At 32.7% G+C, this 18020-nt stretch overlaps 1 protein-coding gene across 2 annotated transcripts in view; it reads right to left on the minus strand.

Moving 5' to 3' along the window:
• LOC145268845 (uncharacterized) overlaps positions 1–18020 on the minus strand; it is a 202809-nt gene that overhangs the window by 33264 nt on the left and 151525 nt on the right. For both annotated transcript variants that reach the window (XM_080124516.1, XM_080124517.1), the window contains exons 5-7: positions 11030–11194; positions 6520–6668; positions 919–1053 (exon numbers count right to left, since the gene is read on the minus strand). In XM_080124516.1, coding sequence (XP_079980642.1) covers positions 919–1053; positions 6520–6668; positions 11030–11194 — 449 coding nt within the window. The remainder of the gene's footprint in view (positions 1–918; positions 1054–6519; positions 6669–11029; positions 11195–18020) is intronic.

The raw sequence follows: 18020 nt of genomic DNA on the forward strand, positions 1-18020 counted from the left end.
GCATCTAAAACCAAGCTTCTCTCTTTACATCATCAACATTCTAATCCACATTTGTCATCAATTGAAATGAATGGCTCTTGTCTTCAGGAGGCCTCAAGTTTTGACAAGCTTCTGGGCTTGACCATTACTCCTGATCTTAAATGGAACACGTATATCAAATCTGTTGCCAAGGCCGCTGGAAAAATGGTGGGATCTTTCTATCGATCCAGTAGATATCTCACTGCTGATGCTATTCTCTATCTATATAAGAGCCAGGTACGTCCAAGGATGGAATACTGTTGCCACATCTGGGCAGGAGCTGCTAGAAAGAACTTGTCCTGCCTTGATAGAGTTCAAAATAGACTTCGTAGCCTCGTAGGAGATGTCCTTTTCTCCTCCTTGCAACCTCTATCTCACAGAAGAGATGTTGCGAGTTTGTCTCTGATGTATCGTTATTTTCATGGAAAGTGTTCAACTGAGCTTCAATCTATGGTCCCCCCTCGCCAAACTTTCACAAGAAACACTCGTCTAGCTGTAAACACTATCAATAATTTCCCCCACTCTTTATCTGTGCCTAAACCTAAACGTAGATTCCATGAACAAAGCTTCTTTCTTAGAACTGCACGCCTGTGGAATTGTCTTCCGTTTTCCTGCTTTCCGGCTGACTACAATATGGTTTTGTTCAAGTCTAAAGTAAATAAGTTCTTGATGAGCCGTTCCATATAAGTTATTAAATTTACCAAATTTTCATTACTAATGATTACTATATTGACCAACTTCTACTGTACACTCTTTAACCCTTATCCTTGAGTGGCCTCTGGGCCTTGATAATGTGGTGATGCCTTTGTAAAAAAAAAAAAAAAAAAAAAAAAAAAAAAAAAAACACAAGTTATTTAAAAAAAAAAAATGTAGACATTGATTTTCCTTTTTTATACGTACTTGAGCACTTCTATGTTGGGGTTGTTTTCTCCCTTGAAGTAAGGATGACTACGATCCGTGCGAACGACATCCTTCTCCACGGTACATTGGATATTGCGCCAGAACTCGCGGTACTCCTCTTCTGACATCGTCTCCCTACGGAAAATAAAAAAAAAAAACTGATAAACAACTATAACAGCATGTTCGTATTGCTCGGATAATTATTCTCATCTTGGGTGTTATGAGCGCAAAGTTTCGGTCGATGGACCCTCCGATCGTCATCAGGTGTAAATTCCATGTTTCTTTCAACTAAAGAAAAGGGCGTTAGCTCTGTATTACAAGAAATCGGACCTGGGATTTTAGGGTGTCTCCGTAAATAAAAAAAAGGTAAAATTTCGGGGGTCATTAGGTACTTACCATGATTCAATTTTTAATTGACGCATCCTAGTGACCCCTGGAAATTTACTTTTTTTAAAATTTATAGACACAAGCTCCGATTTCTTGCAATAAAGGGGTAACCTCCTTTTCTTAGTTGAAAAAAAAAAAAAAAAAAAAAAAAACCCCGTATTACGTAATGCTGTAATTTCTTTAGTAAGCTAAATGACTCTGCTTGTGCAAGGGACGATATTTGTGGATGAGTTTATATTATATGAATAAATCTCACCTGTCTGTTTAAATGTATGTATGAAGCTCAACCCTTCGGATGACAAATATTAAAAAATTGGATAAAAATATTAGTTCATTTACCCTCAACTGGGAACTTTTCTACAAGGAGGGATCGTTTTTTTCCACTGATATTTTCAGAAGTCATCTCCTCTTTTCGATTTACGAGCCTTAATTTAAACCTTTGCCACTTCGGGTTTGGCGATGGATGCAACAGTGAAGACGTCACTGTTTTTATTTTTCACATTCTTTTCCTCCTTTGCGATACGGGTTCAAGCTTGCCTGCCTGTCTGCCTACTACCACTTTTTAAAATTTTTTCTTTTTTTCTTTTAATGCTCAACACACACCTCTAAACACCAGGGCAACACCAGGCACGCAGGCTAGTATTATATGAATGACAACCTGAATTTAATAAAGATCATACTGATAACAATATTTATACAAAACCCATCGTTTATTTTTCATCAACCGTGCTCACTATAGAAGGTGGGGGAGAGAGGGAGAGATAGAGAGAGAGAGATATGTGGGGTGGCTGATGGCTCTTTGATGACAAAGGATAACTCGGTCAGCATCCTTTGGCTGTGTTCCTCTGTCTTTTTCAACTTGATTTCATTTGTTTGTAATTTTCACCCCTAACAAGGCACAGTGCTACTTTGAAGTAGGGGGCTACTATCGGAGATATAATTTGCAGGGACATTATGAAGGGAGATGAGTAGAAAGATGTTTGTCTACATTACACTTGAACTTCTGCATATCAGTACAGTTGGGAAAGCAGAATCCCGGAAAGGAGTTCCAAAGACTTGCAGTTCCGGGGAAGAAACTATTGGAGTAGAAGGCTTTCTTACACCTAGGGATCTCTACTGTAAAGGGGTGGGACTTAGTTGCTTGTCGGATTTGTCAGGCATAGTCACATCGAGGAGGTACAAGTGCTTGCTGTTCAACAGAGCATCACCATTAAAGTATTTGTAGAACAGGCAGAGGGATGCAACATTTTGTCGATGGGACAAGGCTGAAGCCTAGATGACAGTTCAGGACCTATCAGGTAGTTAAAAGAAACATGGATTTTACACTTGACGAGAGAGAGATGTGGGGTGGCCGGTGGCTCTTTGACGACAAATGATAACTCGGTCAGCATCCTTTGGCTGTGTTCCTCTCTGTCTTTTTCAACCTGATTTCATTTGTTTAGAGTGACAAACCCTCATCAAAAAATTCATCCAATGCCAAATTCCAAAATGTCTGTTTATGTTTAAAATCTTGGTCAGTTTAAGAATGATAAATTTCAAGGTTGTCACATTCCTCTTTCATATGTTCTGATTTCTGACTGACCGTTTCTGGTTTGGATATTTTCAACAATCCATGCATGTGTACACAACCAGTGATAATTTCGGCATTGCCCAGTACAATATGCAACACATGTGGTTTACACCTGATGATGGTCAGATGGTTCATCGATCGAAACGTTGTGCTAACAACACCCAAGATGAGAATAATTGTTCAAACAATTAAAACAACACAAACATTCATACCTCATCTCAAAATTTATACGGCATAATCACGTTGACACACCGGTTCCCGTCAGATCACCAAAGTTAGGCAATGTTGAGCCTGGTCATTGCTAAAATGGGTGACCAATTTGGCAATCCCAGGTGCTGTATGTAAGAGGACGTCGACACCTCTCTACAAAAGTTGCAAAAACCTAACGTTGTCATCTCCCCTAATGTGGATATACATGCGACTGGGGGCTGCTTGTGAATTTCATACTCTCATGACACTTCCTCCTTCGGAGGAAGCTGATTAAACCGAAATAGGGTTGGTGCTGACTGCACATCTCAAAAATTCACCTGACAATGGTCAGAGAGTTCATCGATCGAAACGTTGTGCTAATAACACCTAAAATGAGAATAATTGTCCAAACAAGCAAAATAATGTAAACATTCATACCTCATCTCAAAAATTCAGAATTGCATTAGTATCTCCTAGTACAGTATTTCTCAACCGGGGACCCATGGCCCCCTAAGAGGATACCGGAAAAATGTAATTCAACATGCAAGATGAGAATAATGGTTCAAACAAAACAACACAAACATTCATACCTCATCGCAAAAATAATTCCATTATTTAAAAAAAAAATCTATAATATATGCACATATTTTTGCAAACATCTATAAATATAAAAGCGAAAATGTGTGTGTGTGTGTGTGTGCATGTCTGCTTTTTGTGTATGTCCGCAAAAGGCTTTTTTCCGGGAAGCGATCGGTCGGCTCGCTCCTTCTTAAAACTTTTTATACCACATCTAAATCATGATATCTACGAGTTAACAGGGGTCGCCTGTCTATTTAATTTTCCCGACTATGAAAAGCTAAATATTCCACATTTTTGGATCGCCGCGTGTGGATTCGGCTTTTTCGTATAAAAGCGAAACTAATTCGAAGCTTGCGGCATCGTTCCCGGCGCGATCGCTGGGAACGTCCAAAAGCAATCAGCTTTGATCAATGTAGAGTTTTTCCTTATATCAGACAATTGCTATTCAATTTGGACAATCCCCTTTTTATGGGGAGCTGTCCCCTCCCCCAAACATCTTGGGGAAACAGAAAAAACTGCCCCGCAGTAAATAAAAAACTGCCCCACAGTGAAAGTTGAGCCCATTAAGTCATTAAGTACGGGCACCTGCCAATTCTTAATACGTAAATAAATTCAAACATCTTTCCGTTACTATTTCTTGTTGGACGAGCAGTTAACATCGCACGTCTTTTTTTTCACACTTTATTTTCTAACTTCACCTCAAGGCTTCGGGTTTGATTCTTCCTACTTAGCTACCAAAACCTTTTTTACCCCCCCCCCCCCGGACACAAACACCCGGGCAAGAAGTCTTCACTTATTCTTTTGTTTTGATTTGCCCAAAACCACACACACCTCTAAACACCCAGGCAATGCCGGGTACCCCCGCTAGTCTATATATATATAAAAGCAAAAATGTGTGTGTGTGTATGTATGTATTTATGTGTGTTTATATGTCTCGCAAAAACTTTCAACAGAGGTGACAAATTTTCACGAGATTGGTATCATTTTGAAGCTCGACATCTTGGCCAACAAATATCGAAAAATTGGCCAAAAACATTAATTCCTTCACCCTAAACTGGACCCTTTTCTACAAGGAGAAGTGCTGAAAAAATCGTTCCTTCATTTTCTCTCCTCCTGCTACTAGGACAATGACTTCATGTTTGACCTAGAAAACATTGACGTTAGTTTAAACCACCTGCAAGTGTTTTTAAAGGTTTAATTTTATCCGTTATTAAGTGTATGTCTCTTTGGCGTAAGGGTAACATGTCAGGTTTTTTTCCGCCTTAGCCTCGATGCTTCGGGTTTGAGCCTATCTTCCTACCTAAACTTTTTTTCCTCTTTTACACCTTTTTTTCTTTTTTGCATGTCTATATATAGAAGGCAAAATGTGTGTGTGGTGTGTGTGTGTGGTGTGTGTGTGTGTGTGTGTGTGTGTGTGTCTCGCAAAAATTTTCGACACAGGCGACAGATTTTCACCAGATAGGGATCATTTTGAAGCTAGAACCTTCCGACGACAAATATAAAAAAAAATTGGCTAAAAACATTTCCTTCATCCTCAAGCAGATGCTTTTTAGCAAAAAATCGTTCCTTCATGACAAGATAATGATATACGCATGTGCAAATGATGTCGTGGATTGAATTAGTGTAAATATTATAAAAACTGACCCAATTTCAGCAAAGCTTTCTTAGCTCAGTTGGTTAAAAAGCAGCGTCATTATCTAAAGGCTGCAAGTTCGAATCGTGATCTTTTTCGAATCGAATCATGATCTTTTTTTTCTTTTTCGAATCGAATCATGATCTTTTTTTTTTTTGATTTTTTTTTTAACAAGTTTTAACATTGTCCACTTCACGTTCGCTTATTTTTTTGACAAGTTTAACGCACGCACACACACACCTCGATTTTTTTGATTATTGAAAAAGGTCGTTCTTTCTTTTTCCATCACGTACATTGTTTTTTCAGATTTTCTAAAGAAGTTTAGCGTTTTTTTTAATTGTTTTGATTTACCCCCCCCCCAACACACACACAAATCTCCAAACATCCGGGCAGCGCCGGGCACCTCCGCTAGTCTATAATATAAATCTTACCTGTCTATTTGTATGCATGTATGTTTGTCTAAAACATTTGACAGAGGCGATGGATTTTCACAAGATCAGTATCATTTTTGAAGCTAGACGTCTCGGACGACAAATATCGGGAAATCCAAAAACATTAATTCCTTCACCCTCAACTGGGCAGTTTTCTACAAGGAGTGGTCGATTTATTGTAAGCCATTTTTGCAAGTCATTGAACCGGCTGGATTGACTTTGCCTAATTTTAACGTACCGAACTTCCAGTCGCATCATGGAGTAGAGGTAAGACGCCAGATTTTCTTTTCTGCCTTTGCGTCACTTTTTTTCTTTTACATCTACAAATACCCGGGCAACGCCGGGCACCCCTGCTAGTAATATATTAAACTGAGAAGAAAATTGAGCAGTCCGATAAAGAAAAGAATAAAATATACAGTATCGCTAAGCAATGACAATGTTGGAAAGAAGTGCATTCGAAATAACAATGGGGTGTTAGCAACAAATGCAAACAATCCAACAGATTTAATAGAATATTTAAGTTTATTTAAGTCAAGAGTTATCTCCCTTGTTTGTCATACTGAATTGGTCGCACAACTCTTCCACATAAAAACGTACAATAAAACTCGATAATTCAGTAAATTTTTACTCATAATTATTTTTTTCTACTGGATCATTTTTTCATAATTTTAGCAATTTATACTTATTTCGATATGATGCATAAGTATGTAATAATGTTTTCACTTGAAATGCGTACGTTTAAAAGACTAGCGATCTACACAAGTATTGAACAAATGATACAAAATAATGGCATTCGAAAAGAGTTTTCTTACTTTAGTTTGCGTATATCCTGATACTGTATGAACTTATCGTTTCGAATATGTTCACGGTCCACAAATGACGAGTCGAACGGGTAGTAATGTAATAAGAACGGCCAGGCTTCGTGCCGCAATGAGGCTTCGACGCCTCCAAAAAATATTGCCTGAAAAAATAAATAAATAAAAAATAAATAAATTCAAAAAAATAAATAAAAATAAATAAAACATAAATAAAACAAAAAATAAAAATAAATAAATAAAAATAAAAATAAAAAAATAAAAATAAAAATAAATAAATGAAAATAAATAAATAAAAATAAAAAAATAAAAATAAATAAAAATAAATAAATAAAAATAAAAATAAAAATAAAAAAATAAAAATAAATAAAAATAAATAAAACATAAATAAAACAAAAAAAAAAAATAAAAATAAAAAAAAAAAAAATAAATAAATAAATGAAAATAAATAAATAAAAATAAAAAAATAAAAAATAAAAATAAATAAAACATAAATAAAACAAAAAATAAATAAATAAAAATAAAAAAATAAAAATAAAAAATAAAAATAAATAAATAAAAAATCAATAAATAAAAAATCAACAAATAAAAAATCAACAAATAAAAAATCAATAAATAAAAAATCAATAAATAAAAAATCAATAAATAAAAAATCAATAAATGAAAATAAAAAATGAAAATAAAAAATAAAAATAAATAAATAAAAAATAAATAAGTAAAAAAATAAATTGAAATAAAAAATAAATAAAATAAAAAATAAAATGAAAATAAATAAAATAAAATAAATAAATAAAATAAAAATAAAAAAATAAATAAATAAAATAAAAAAATAAAATATTAGAGAAAAGTAACGATTTTCACAATATTAATTTCAACACAAAATGTTCATGTTCAATTAGAATGGAGATAATTATTGAATCATTTTATTCAAAAACTGAATATATATATATATATATATATATATATATATATATATATATATATATATATACTAGCAAAAGTACCCGTCATTAACTGGGTTCAAAAACAACCTACAGAAAATGGACTCTGATTTATGAAAGTATGATAGGTTATGAAAAGGAAGGGTTGTAAAGAGATAGTTTCGAATTTGGGGGTATCAAAACCAAAGCAAAATATGATGAAAGTAAAAATAAAATAGATAAACCCCATAATTTATTATACCATACCTGTTCACACTGAAACACTTATCACAATATTCTGTGGATCTATATTAAAAAACCTTGTTAAACTTTGTGACATATTTCCATTCCATGGAGGTCAGGTCCGAACGAACACTCCATAATTTTATTATACTATATTTCTTCAAACTGAAACATAATTATCAAAGTATACTTACGTAGATTGATATGAAAAGTCTTTATTAAAGTTTGTGCCTATTTCCATTCTATGGAGGCCAGGCGCGAACGCAGACCCCGCAATTTTATTATACTATCCCTATTTAAGTTAAAACATACTTATCAAAGTATTCTTATGTACATCTATATCAAAAACACTTGTAAACGTTTTTTTTTTTAAATTTTTTTATTTCCATACTTTGTGGACCAGGTGCGACGCAGACCCCACAATTTTAATGAACCACCGTTCTGCCAGATTTAACATACCAATTCCTGTGTCTCGATACATCTTCTATCATTATATGTAATCAGTTTTTTAAAATATCAATTATATAGGAGCCTATTCATGACCAGACACATACACACACACAGGCATTCAGCTTTATATTATAGATGATAAAAATAATGAAAATACCGATTCCCCCAAATGTTCCGATTCTTTTTCTTGTTTTTTTAAAGAGTCAATCCTTCCGTACGGCTCATCATCATGGACGCTAAGCATATCACGCCGAAAACATCTCGATCGTAAATATACAAGAACGCTTTGACGAACCTACAACATATCCTGGAAAAGTCACGCAACAAACAAGTCATTGTATGGTTCACTACCTCGTGTTTCTATTATTGTGAGACAGAGACGTCTAACATTTGCTCGTCGTATTAGTCGCCATGATGAACTGGAAAGGAAGCTTCAACTTTGGACTCCAGACACAAAAAGGAGAGTTGGACGACCATGTGTGACACTGAAATCCATTATTGAAGAGGAAACCACTCTGGCAGGAACTGAGCTGGTTGCTGCAATGGCCGACTGATAACTCTGGCAATCGGAATTTGTTCACGTTTCACCTGCGCTTACTGGCAAAAAACAAAACAACATATATACGGCTTGCTGTTTGTTTGTTTACAAACAGGCAGTTTGAGCACTGTAAAAGTGGTGGACAGATGTTTGTTTAAATAAACATTTGGACAGGTTATTTGTGGGCATCGCTTCTGCGATCGAGTGGGAGAACTGGCGACTGTCAACACGACGGTTCTAGGTTCAATCCTTGGCTTGGGAGAGGTGCTAGTCTAGCGGCACTGGCGAGTTGTGATACAACGAAACAGGACTGTATGTCGATGACTACAAATATATATATATATATATATATATATATATATATATTAAGAAATACGTTTCTTATCGTTGAGCACTTTCTGTTGAATTAAAAGTCTGTCAATTTAGCTCTTATGCGTAGATCATCGTATAACGATTTGATCACTGTCTGTCTGACGTAATGAACATTTAAATTAAAATGTTTAAAATTCAACGCTATTTCACACGATTAATGGTAGCCGAATGGATACAGCCTCCGCTAATCGAGCCAGAGATGTCTCGTGTCGCGGGGTTCGAATCGTTCGACTGGTAGTAGTCGTGACACCCTGCACTGAGGAATCCCGAAAGGATGAAACACTAGTGTCTGTAGGTATTTAATTGTTATAGTAAAAAAAAAAATAATTATAAATATATATATATATATATATGTATATATATATATATATATATATATATATATATATATATATATGATTTTGCACTACAAAACAGATACTCTCAAGAATTGTATAAGTCAACTGAATTAAAGGAATAAATTATAAAATGGTCAACATCATGAATTTTGGAATATAACTTTTTGTCATTTATTCTCTCTCTCTCTCTCTCTCTATATATATATATATATCTATATATATATATATATATACACTAGCAGGCTGCCGGCGTTGCCCAGTCATAAAATACTCATAAACATTTTAATCCATACAGAAACTGAGACATGTGCATGCGAGTACTATGTTTTTTCGAAACAGTTTACTTCTGTAAGTAAAAAAAGAAATACTCGAGCTGAGATCGAAACCAAAATCTAAAGACAGTGAGTCAAGTATGATAACCATTCGGCTAGCTTGACACGGTATTTAAAAAGTGTTTTCAAACCTACTTATTCTTAACATAAAAAATCTGTAAGGAAACTTGTTTTAAGTTTCCACATTGTCAGCACAAATCTGCTCTCAGGCTACCCCTCGACACAAACTGTCCAAAAACTGTTCCAAACTCCAAATACGTGAATTAATTTCTCCCATCAACACTTGCGGCTTGCTGTTTTTGACTACGGAGGTGACCTTTATCGCTTGGCTTCACTGAGGCATCGGGTATATTTCTATTTCTCACCAAGTCGTGCTGAAATGCACTTAGATGACACGCTCTTGAAATTCATACTAGCTGATTTAATCTCTACCCCCTGGCATAGGGCCACAATACATCACACTACTATGACTACTACTTACCTTTCTATGCAAAAAAAACAAACAACAAAAAAAAAAGAAAAAAAAGAAACAAATACAATAAAATAAAATATGTATTAGATACGTTTGAAGCCAAAACAACGCATTATTACAAAATAAACGGACATTTACGTGTTTGAAACTTTTTTCATTCAAACTCAATCAAAGCTTCTATCAAGGAACACAAACCCCCTAAAAAAAAAAAAAAAAAAAAAAAAAAAAAATCTGTATGATGTATGTACTCATGACGGAAAGAAAATATCATATTCCAAAAATCATATAAATTAACTAAGCAGTTTTATTTATATAAAGAAAACCTTTTTACGGCAATTAATGGGAATTCGTAGACATTACAAGAAAAATTACACAAGTTTGAATTATTATTGAGTTATCTTCATTTGAATTTTTTTTAAAATCATTTTCAAAATGGCAAACAACGCAGTCACCCATCTAATACTGGTACGTACATCAAGACAGATTTTTATTTATTTATTTTTTTTTTTTTTAAATATAGGGAGAATTATGGACAAGAACTGTTGTTTCTTATAATCGTTCACATTACATTTAGTTTCGAGTGTAAATAAACATTTTAACTTTTTTGTTTGTTTTTTTTTTTTTGTGGACCAAGTGTATTTTCAGCACCCCAATTATATACTAAGGAAATTTTCCAGTCATTATCAAAATCTGTCTTTAATTAACGAGTAAAAAACGGGACACAACCAAAGAGAAAATAACTAAACGACATGCTTTCAAAATTCATACTAGCTGATTTAATTTTTGCCCACTGGCATAGGGCCTCAATACATAACACTACTACTACTACTACTACTACTTACCTTTCTGAGTTGAAAGTCGTCTTCTATTTGTCCGTGAATATTCATATGCTGTTGCCATATTTCATCCGTGACCAGCCCATAGACGCCTTCCTCAGGATGACACTGGCTATCCATTAGTGTTGGCTGGACGATGAGGAACTGCCGGTACGGGGATTCATCTTTACGCTAAAAATGAAGAAAACCAGAAAAAAAAAAAAAAAAAAAAAAAATGGATATTTGACAAACCAGATTGGATCGATTCAAAACTTAGATCCCCTTCCGTTTTTAGAGACAATGGATAGCTTCTGCAAAGATGCTTGTATGAATATACTAACAAAACAAAAGTTGCCCAATCCCCAACCACATCTCTCCTGAACTGGCATCACTCAAGACCAGTGTTCTCTACCAAGATTTAATAGTCCAGTTTGCCCTACTATTTAGTCCATAGCTGAAGAGCGAATATACAAATTCACGCCTTTTCCAATATATCAATTTCAAGTTCAATGTAATTATAGAGCAATATAGCGAATAAATGACAAAAAACTATATTCCAAAATTCATGATGTTGACCATCTTATAATTTATTCCTTTAATTCAGTTGTCATTTACAATTCTTGACAGTATCTGCTTCATAGAGCAAAATCAATCACTTAATTATTATATCAATCAGTGAATCTATTATGCCCTTAACTCATCAGAAGAAATAGCAACAATCAATCCGTCAAAAGGAAATAAAGCGTGATTTGACATGATTAAAATCTGAAAATTGGAAAATTGGAAGAGAAGCTGCAAATATCTTTAATATGTTTCCATTATGCCAGAAGATGGTCAACATCATGAATTTTGGAATATAGTTTTTTGTCATTTATTCACTATATATATATATATATATATATATATATATATATATATATATATACTTCTGCATGCAAAATCCGATCCCGCATTTTGCTAATTCCTACCCTCTGATGAGAAGGAAAGTATTTCTTTGAAACTCTGCGGATTAAGGACTATCCATTTATCTAGTGTTTCCTTTTCAGATTAAATATGTTTTTAACTCATTTCAAAGTGTTTTTTAACATATTTTATTAACTGTTTGCTCATATATATATTATTTAATTTCCACCTCTTGGGAAGAGCATTTAATTCAAATCGTCTCTTTCCACAAAATTTCTGAAGAGGATATAAAAAAAATCATCTGAAACGTGTTAACCTTAGTTCAATAATTAGGAAAATGAAAATATCAAATAATAAAACAAGTATATATAAAAAAAAACATAACAATTGTTAGTGACTCCACTCGTATATATATATATATATAGATTAAATTTATTTATACAAACATTGATAGCTACATATGTGCATACATGTTTCTGTAATCACCTGTTATTGAGGATATTACGTCTTCAGACCAAGAATTATCCTCAATAATAGAATTGAATTTACTCACTTCTTCTAACTCTCTAAGCTATATATATATATAGCTTAGAGAGTTAAAAGAATACAGTAAATTCAATTCTATAAGAAGAGACTTATTGGGATAATATAAAGCTCGACAAGTTTCATTGGAGCTTATACAGGAAACAATAAGAATGGAAAATATTGGTGAATATAGAATGGTTCATTAGACTTCGAAATACCTTGGTATAAAGAGTCCTCTCCATCCGCCAACTAAATGTTTGTATACCTTTATTAAATAAATGAACCATTCTATATTTAACAATATATAGTTTTTGTGACTTCATTTTCCATTCTTACTGTTTCCTACATATATACAAGAGAAATTATGCGCGGTTTGTTTGTTTATATATATATATATATATATATATATATTTTTATATATTTTACATATCCAACATTTTTACACTTGTTTTTCTTGGAAATTTATGATTACAATAAATTGCAGTTTCTCTTAATGCCATAACCAGCAAATTCTAGCATTGCTACAAATATAATTTGCTGATTTCTTTATGTCTTCTAATGAGAAGAATAGCAAGAATAACATTCTTTGAAATTATGCGGAATAAGTAATTTGTAAATTATTTTTTAGAATATTCAGTCAAACAATAAATTTTGATTGCAAAGTTCAACTTACAGTTTTAATTTTCTTTCTCTGATAATAAGCTTTACGCTCTATTGTGTATTGAGCTTTTTTATTCGGTTGTGATTAAATTTTCTATATATAAATACTGTTATTTATATTAGTTTGAAGTTTACCATTGCGTATATCAGGTAAACACTACATCCTTTTGATTTCATTACTATATATATCAAATTTTAGTCATTCAATAAATTTTAAAATTTATGACATGAAATATTTAAATTTCAAATCAAAAGATTTTTTTTTTATTCTATGTAAGACAAAGAATACATTTGGAATATTATAACTCTTTATCCTATAGGATTTCGATGTCTCCTGTGAAGAGATGGTAGACATCAAAATCCTATAGGATAAGGAGTTATAATAGTTCAAATGTATTCTTTGTCTTACATAAAATAATAAAAATATTTTGATTTGAAATTTAACCATTTCACGTCATAAATTTTTTAATTTATTGAATTACTACAATTTGATTTATTTGCTCTATCTTGTATATCGAGCAATTTTTATTTAGGTGGGATAGTACTTATAGAATATTACTGCCAGTAATATTTTGTAAAACTTATAATCACAGGTTTCCATACCAGTTGAGTGTTAGATAATTTTATTCTGATATATATATATATATATATATATATATATATATATATATATATATACACACACTATATGTCAGGTCATGTCATGTCATGTGCTACTGGTACCATGTAACCCAGTACTACCTGCCTCATGGTCGGGTCACCGGCAACTAAACTGGTTCCCCCACCAGACTTGTTTGATGAGGAGGGTGGCTAGTCTCCTTGAAGGATTAAAAACAAGACCTTCTAAAAGGCGAATGAACCCTTTTTCGGGGTCAACGGCCAACTTGCACCGTGTGTGTTTGTGTGTATGTCTGTGTGTGTTGGGGTGGAGAGGGCTCCTGTAAGCCGTGGTAAAGGCAATCTTTCTAAGAGAAGCAAATCTCTGATTTAAAAAACCATAAAGCGGGAGACCAGTACCCACATTAAGCTGGTCTGCAGTTTAACTTGTTGCTGGCTATCTTGCTTTTGTTTTTTGCTGGATCTCAACATTTTGAACAGAGAGAGAGACTTAGCTGTCGTACAAAGCTAAGACTCTGTAACATCATCTGTGTATAGATACTCCCTCAGGCATTTGTCTATAAAAATGGTCCTGTGGCGATGGAAAAGTTGTGACGCGTGGAGGCTTGAAATGCTGGAAGCATGTAATAATTGATCTCAATAACCCTCTTCAGTGTCATGCCTGCTTGAACGTGTGAATTCACCAGTAGGACTAAAAAAAAAAAAAAAGTCATTTTTGGGCTCATGGACTTTAAGTGTCTGAGGGAGTGGCACTCGTCTGACAAGACGCTGCAATCATCATATACACACTAGCAGGAAGAGCTGGGATTGAATGATAATCAATGAATGTTTAACATGTCATCAAAATTGGTGAAATCACCCATTTTTCAATCAAATCGATTAATTGCCTGCAATAATTTAGTTCACAATACATTGTAGTCTACATTGCACTGTAGAGAACCTACTGTTGATTTTATAAAATTATTTTTTATATATAATGGCTTGAATTAGAGTTTAAAATCTGAAAGTCAAGTATCATGCGTCGATTGTGCTCTAAACAGAAACATTCATTTCAAAAACGCCCGTCATATCAAAGGACCTACTGTTGATTTTATATGTCTGGCCTTTCTGCTTGTGCAGTGATAATGGCTTGAATTTACGTTTAAAATGCAAAAGTGAAGTATCATGGTGCAATAATGCTTTAAACAGAAATATTAATTTCGAATGTGCCCCTGTCATATTAAAGAACATGCTGTTGATTTTATATGTCAGACCTTTCGGCTTGTGCGCTAATAAAACTTATCTAATGCACTTGTGATATTAGGCTGTGTAAGGTGTTAAATCGCCTGTTCCTTCTTTCATCGGATTATTTTGATTATTGATACTTATCGAAGACATTGCAATAGAAAATCTATCTAGGAACACTGCCAAGCACATTAAGTACTTTTATGTAAAATTTCATAAAAATCAGTCGAGCCATTTTCGAGTCCATAGGGAATGAAGTCAGATAAAGTTCTTTTTATATAATAGTAGGTACTTGTTTAATTTAATCAAGACATTAAAAAAATGAAAATATTGAAAAAAATAATTACATTGTACATATTCGTTATGAAATGAAGTTTTCATACAAAAAAAAATCACTTAATTTGATCAAATAGTTTTTTTGTTTTTTTTACAGAAGAAAATCAAATTTTAATGAAATCAATCATATCTCAGCCATCTTGTCTATTTTGCGCACGGGGTGCCTTTAAACAGAAAAGGGATTAACAAAGGACAGAATGAAAAAGGGATTAAAAAAAAAAAGTACAGAGAAATTCTGTAAAATAATTGAAAAAAAAAATAAATAAATAAAAATATTTATCTAAGTATTTTTTTTCTGGCTATGTTTCAAAATAATCTCGTCAAATTTTGACAAACTTTAAGCGGTGATTGGAGTTATCTCCCCTGCCCCCCCCTCCTCTGCGAAATAAACAAAATAAAAGTCATAAATATTTTCTTTTTTCAATTTTTTTTTTTTTTAATCTGAAAGTTTGTAATCGATAAGATTAACGTTACAATAAGAAAAAAATGTAAATTGTGGAATTTAGAGGTAAGGACCAATTCTTAAAAATCTGCCTAATTAAATGTAATCGATACAATTTATAAATTGTATCGATTACATTTAATTAGGCAGACGTTTAGGAAATAAATAAATCAATAAAAAAAAACAAAAAAAACAACAAACTACTTGATCAATTTTTGTGATTTTTGGAATATGACATCTTCATTTTCATGACAAGGAGATGCAATATAAAAGTTTTCCTTCATTTTTTTTTTTATTGTTAAAAGTGCCACTTTGGGTAATCTCCAAAAATACCGTTAGGGCTTACAACATGGCCGCCAGAAGAGTCACGTGATCCGGTAGGTGTATCAGAATTTTAGGCGGAATTTTTGACACCCCCAACAAAAAACTGCGAATAAAATATATAAAACTCGTAATTTCTGTTTTTAAAGTGGGTTGTCAATTTTCTTTATGAAATATACTTCCAAAATAAACTATTACAGTCGTTTAAAACATAATAGAAGTATTATTTTTTATTTTTTAAAAACAATGTTTACAAAATGTCTACGAACGTGCTAAGTACCAATAAAGTTTCTGTGCTTAAAAAAACAACAACAAAAAAAAAACGGGTTTGTATTACTGTATATATAGATTCGAAAAAAGTTGTCAAAAAGCAAATACATAACAAATAAATGTTATCAAAGGCAAGATAAGTTACTTTTCTACCTAACTGGATATATTTTTCGTGTTTTTATTCAGTGTAACATGTTTATTCAGCTCGAAAAACATACAGTGTTTACCGATGTATTGGAAAATTCAAGATGGCGCCTCACTCCCTCTTTAACACGGTAAGTTTGTGAAAAAGTGTTATAAATAAAAAACTAGACAAAATACTATTAAAAACCCGCCGAATATATGTCAAGCTATGTCACGGTAACATATATTGAGCGAGTTTTAACAGCATTTTATCCAGTTTTTTTATTTATAACACCTTTTCACAAACTTACCGTGTTAAAGAGAGAGTCAGACGCCATCTTGAATTTTCCAATATATCGGTAAACACTGTATGGTTTTCGAGCTGAATAAACATTGAATAAAAACACGAAAAATATATCCAGTTTGGTAGAAAAGTAACTTATCTTGCCTTTGATAACATTTATTTGTTATATATTTGTTTTTTGACAACTTTTTCGAATCTATGTGTACAGTAATACAAGTCCAAAAAAACAATCCTAGATTCTTGCAATCTGGATTTTGTTTATATTCAAAATAATTAAATGAGGTTTATATTACAATCCACATAGATATGAAAAAGTTGTCAAAAAACAAATATATAACAAATGTTATCAAAGGCAAGAGAAGTTACTCTTCTACCTATCTGGAAAAGTTTTTGGAGGTTTTACTCAATTTAGAACGTTTAATCAGTTCGAAAATCATACAGTGTTTATCGCTATATATGAAAAAGAAAAATGGCGGCAAGCTGACTGTTAAATACGTGAAGTTTGGAAAAATTAGTTAAAACTAAAAAAAATTATACAAAATACTGCTAGAAACCCACCGAATATATGCCACAGTAACATATATTGGGTGAGTTTCTAGCAGTATTTTACATAATTTTTTAGTTTTAACTCATTTTCCCAAACTCTTAATTTTCATTTAAATACTATTTTTTATAAATAGAATGTAATTTTTGGACGTATATAGATAAATAGAATATTAATCCCAATCAAGTTATTAAAAAATAAAATAAATATGACATGTGCAGTTCTATAAAATTGTTTATAATTCTTTACCTAAATATAAGACTAAGAAAAAAAAAAATATATATATATATATATATATATATATATATATATATATATATATATATATATATATATGCATACATACACACACAAAGATTTCAGTCACATTGAAAGTCCGTAGAGTTGGTGGTTGTCTTCTGTGACTAACTCGACAGAACCCACTAATAAGTATGGAATACAAAGGTCAATGAGAAAGAGGCTATGGGAAGGGAAGCGGGAGAGAAGAGAGATGCGGGTTGGAGAGGAATGGAGGATGGAGTGGCTTGTTTTGATTATGAAGAACGCTTCAATGCGAATAATTCAGCAGACTCTCTGGAATTGGCAAGCAGCAATAGAAATGGCGGACACAAGTAGAATTGTTTCCTGTTTTTTCTTTTTTTTTTTTTTTTTGTAATTTGGAGTCTGAGAAAAAAAAATCCATTTGTTTCCATTTTTGGAAACCTGAGTTGTTATCAGAACAATACTTGCTCGCCATCTGTTGAACCGC

This window comes from Euprymna scolopes, chromosome 44 (genome assembly GCF_053919585.1).
Source record: "Euprymna scolopes isolate OS-2025 chromosome 44, ASM5391958v1, whole genome shotgun sequence".
NCBI classification, from domain to species: Eukaryota; Metazoa; Mollusca; class Cephalopoda; order Sepiida; family Sepiolidae; genus Euprymna; species Euprymna scolopes.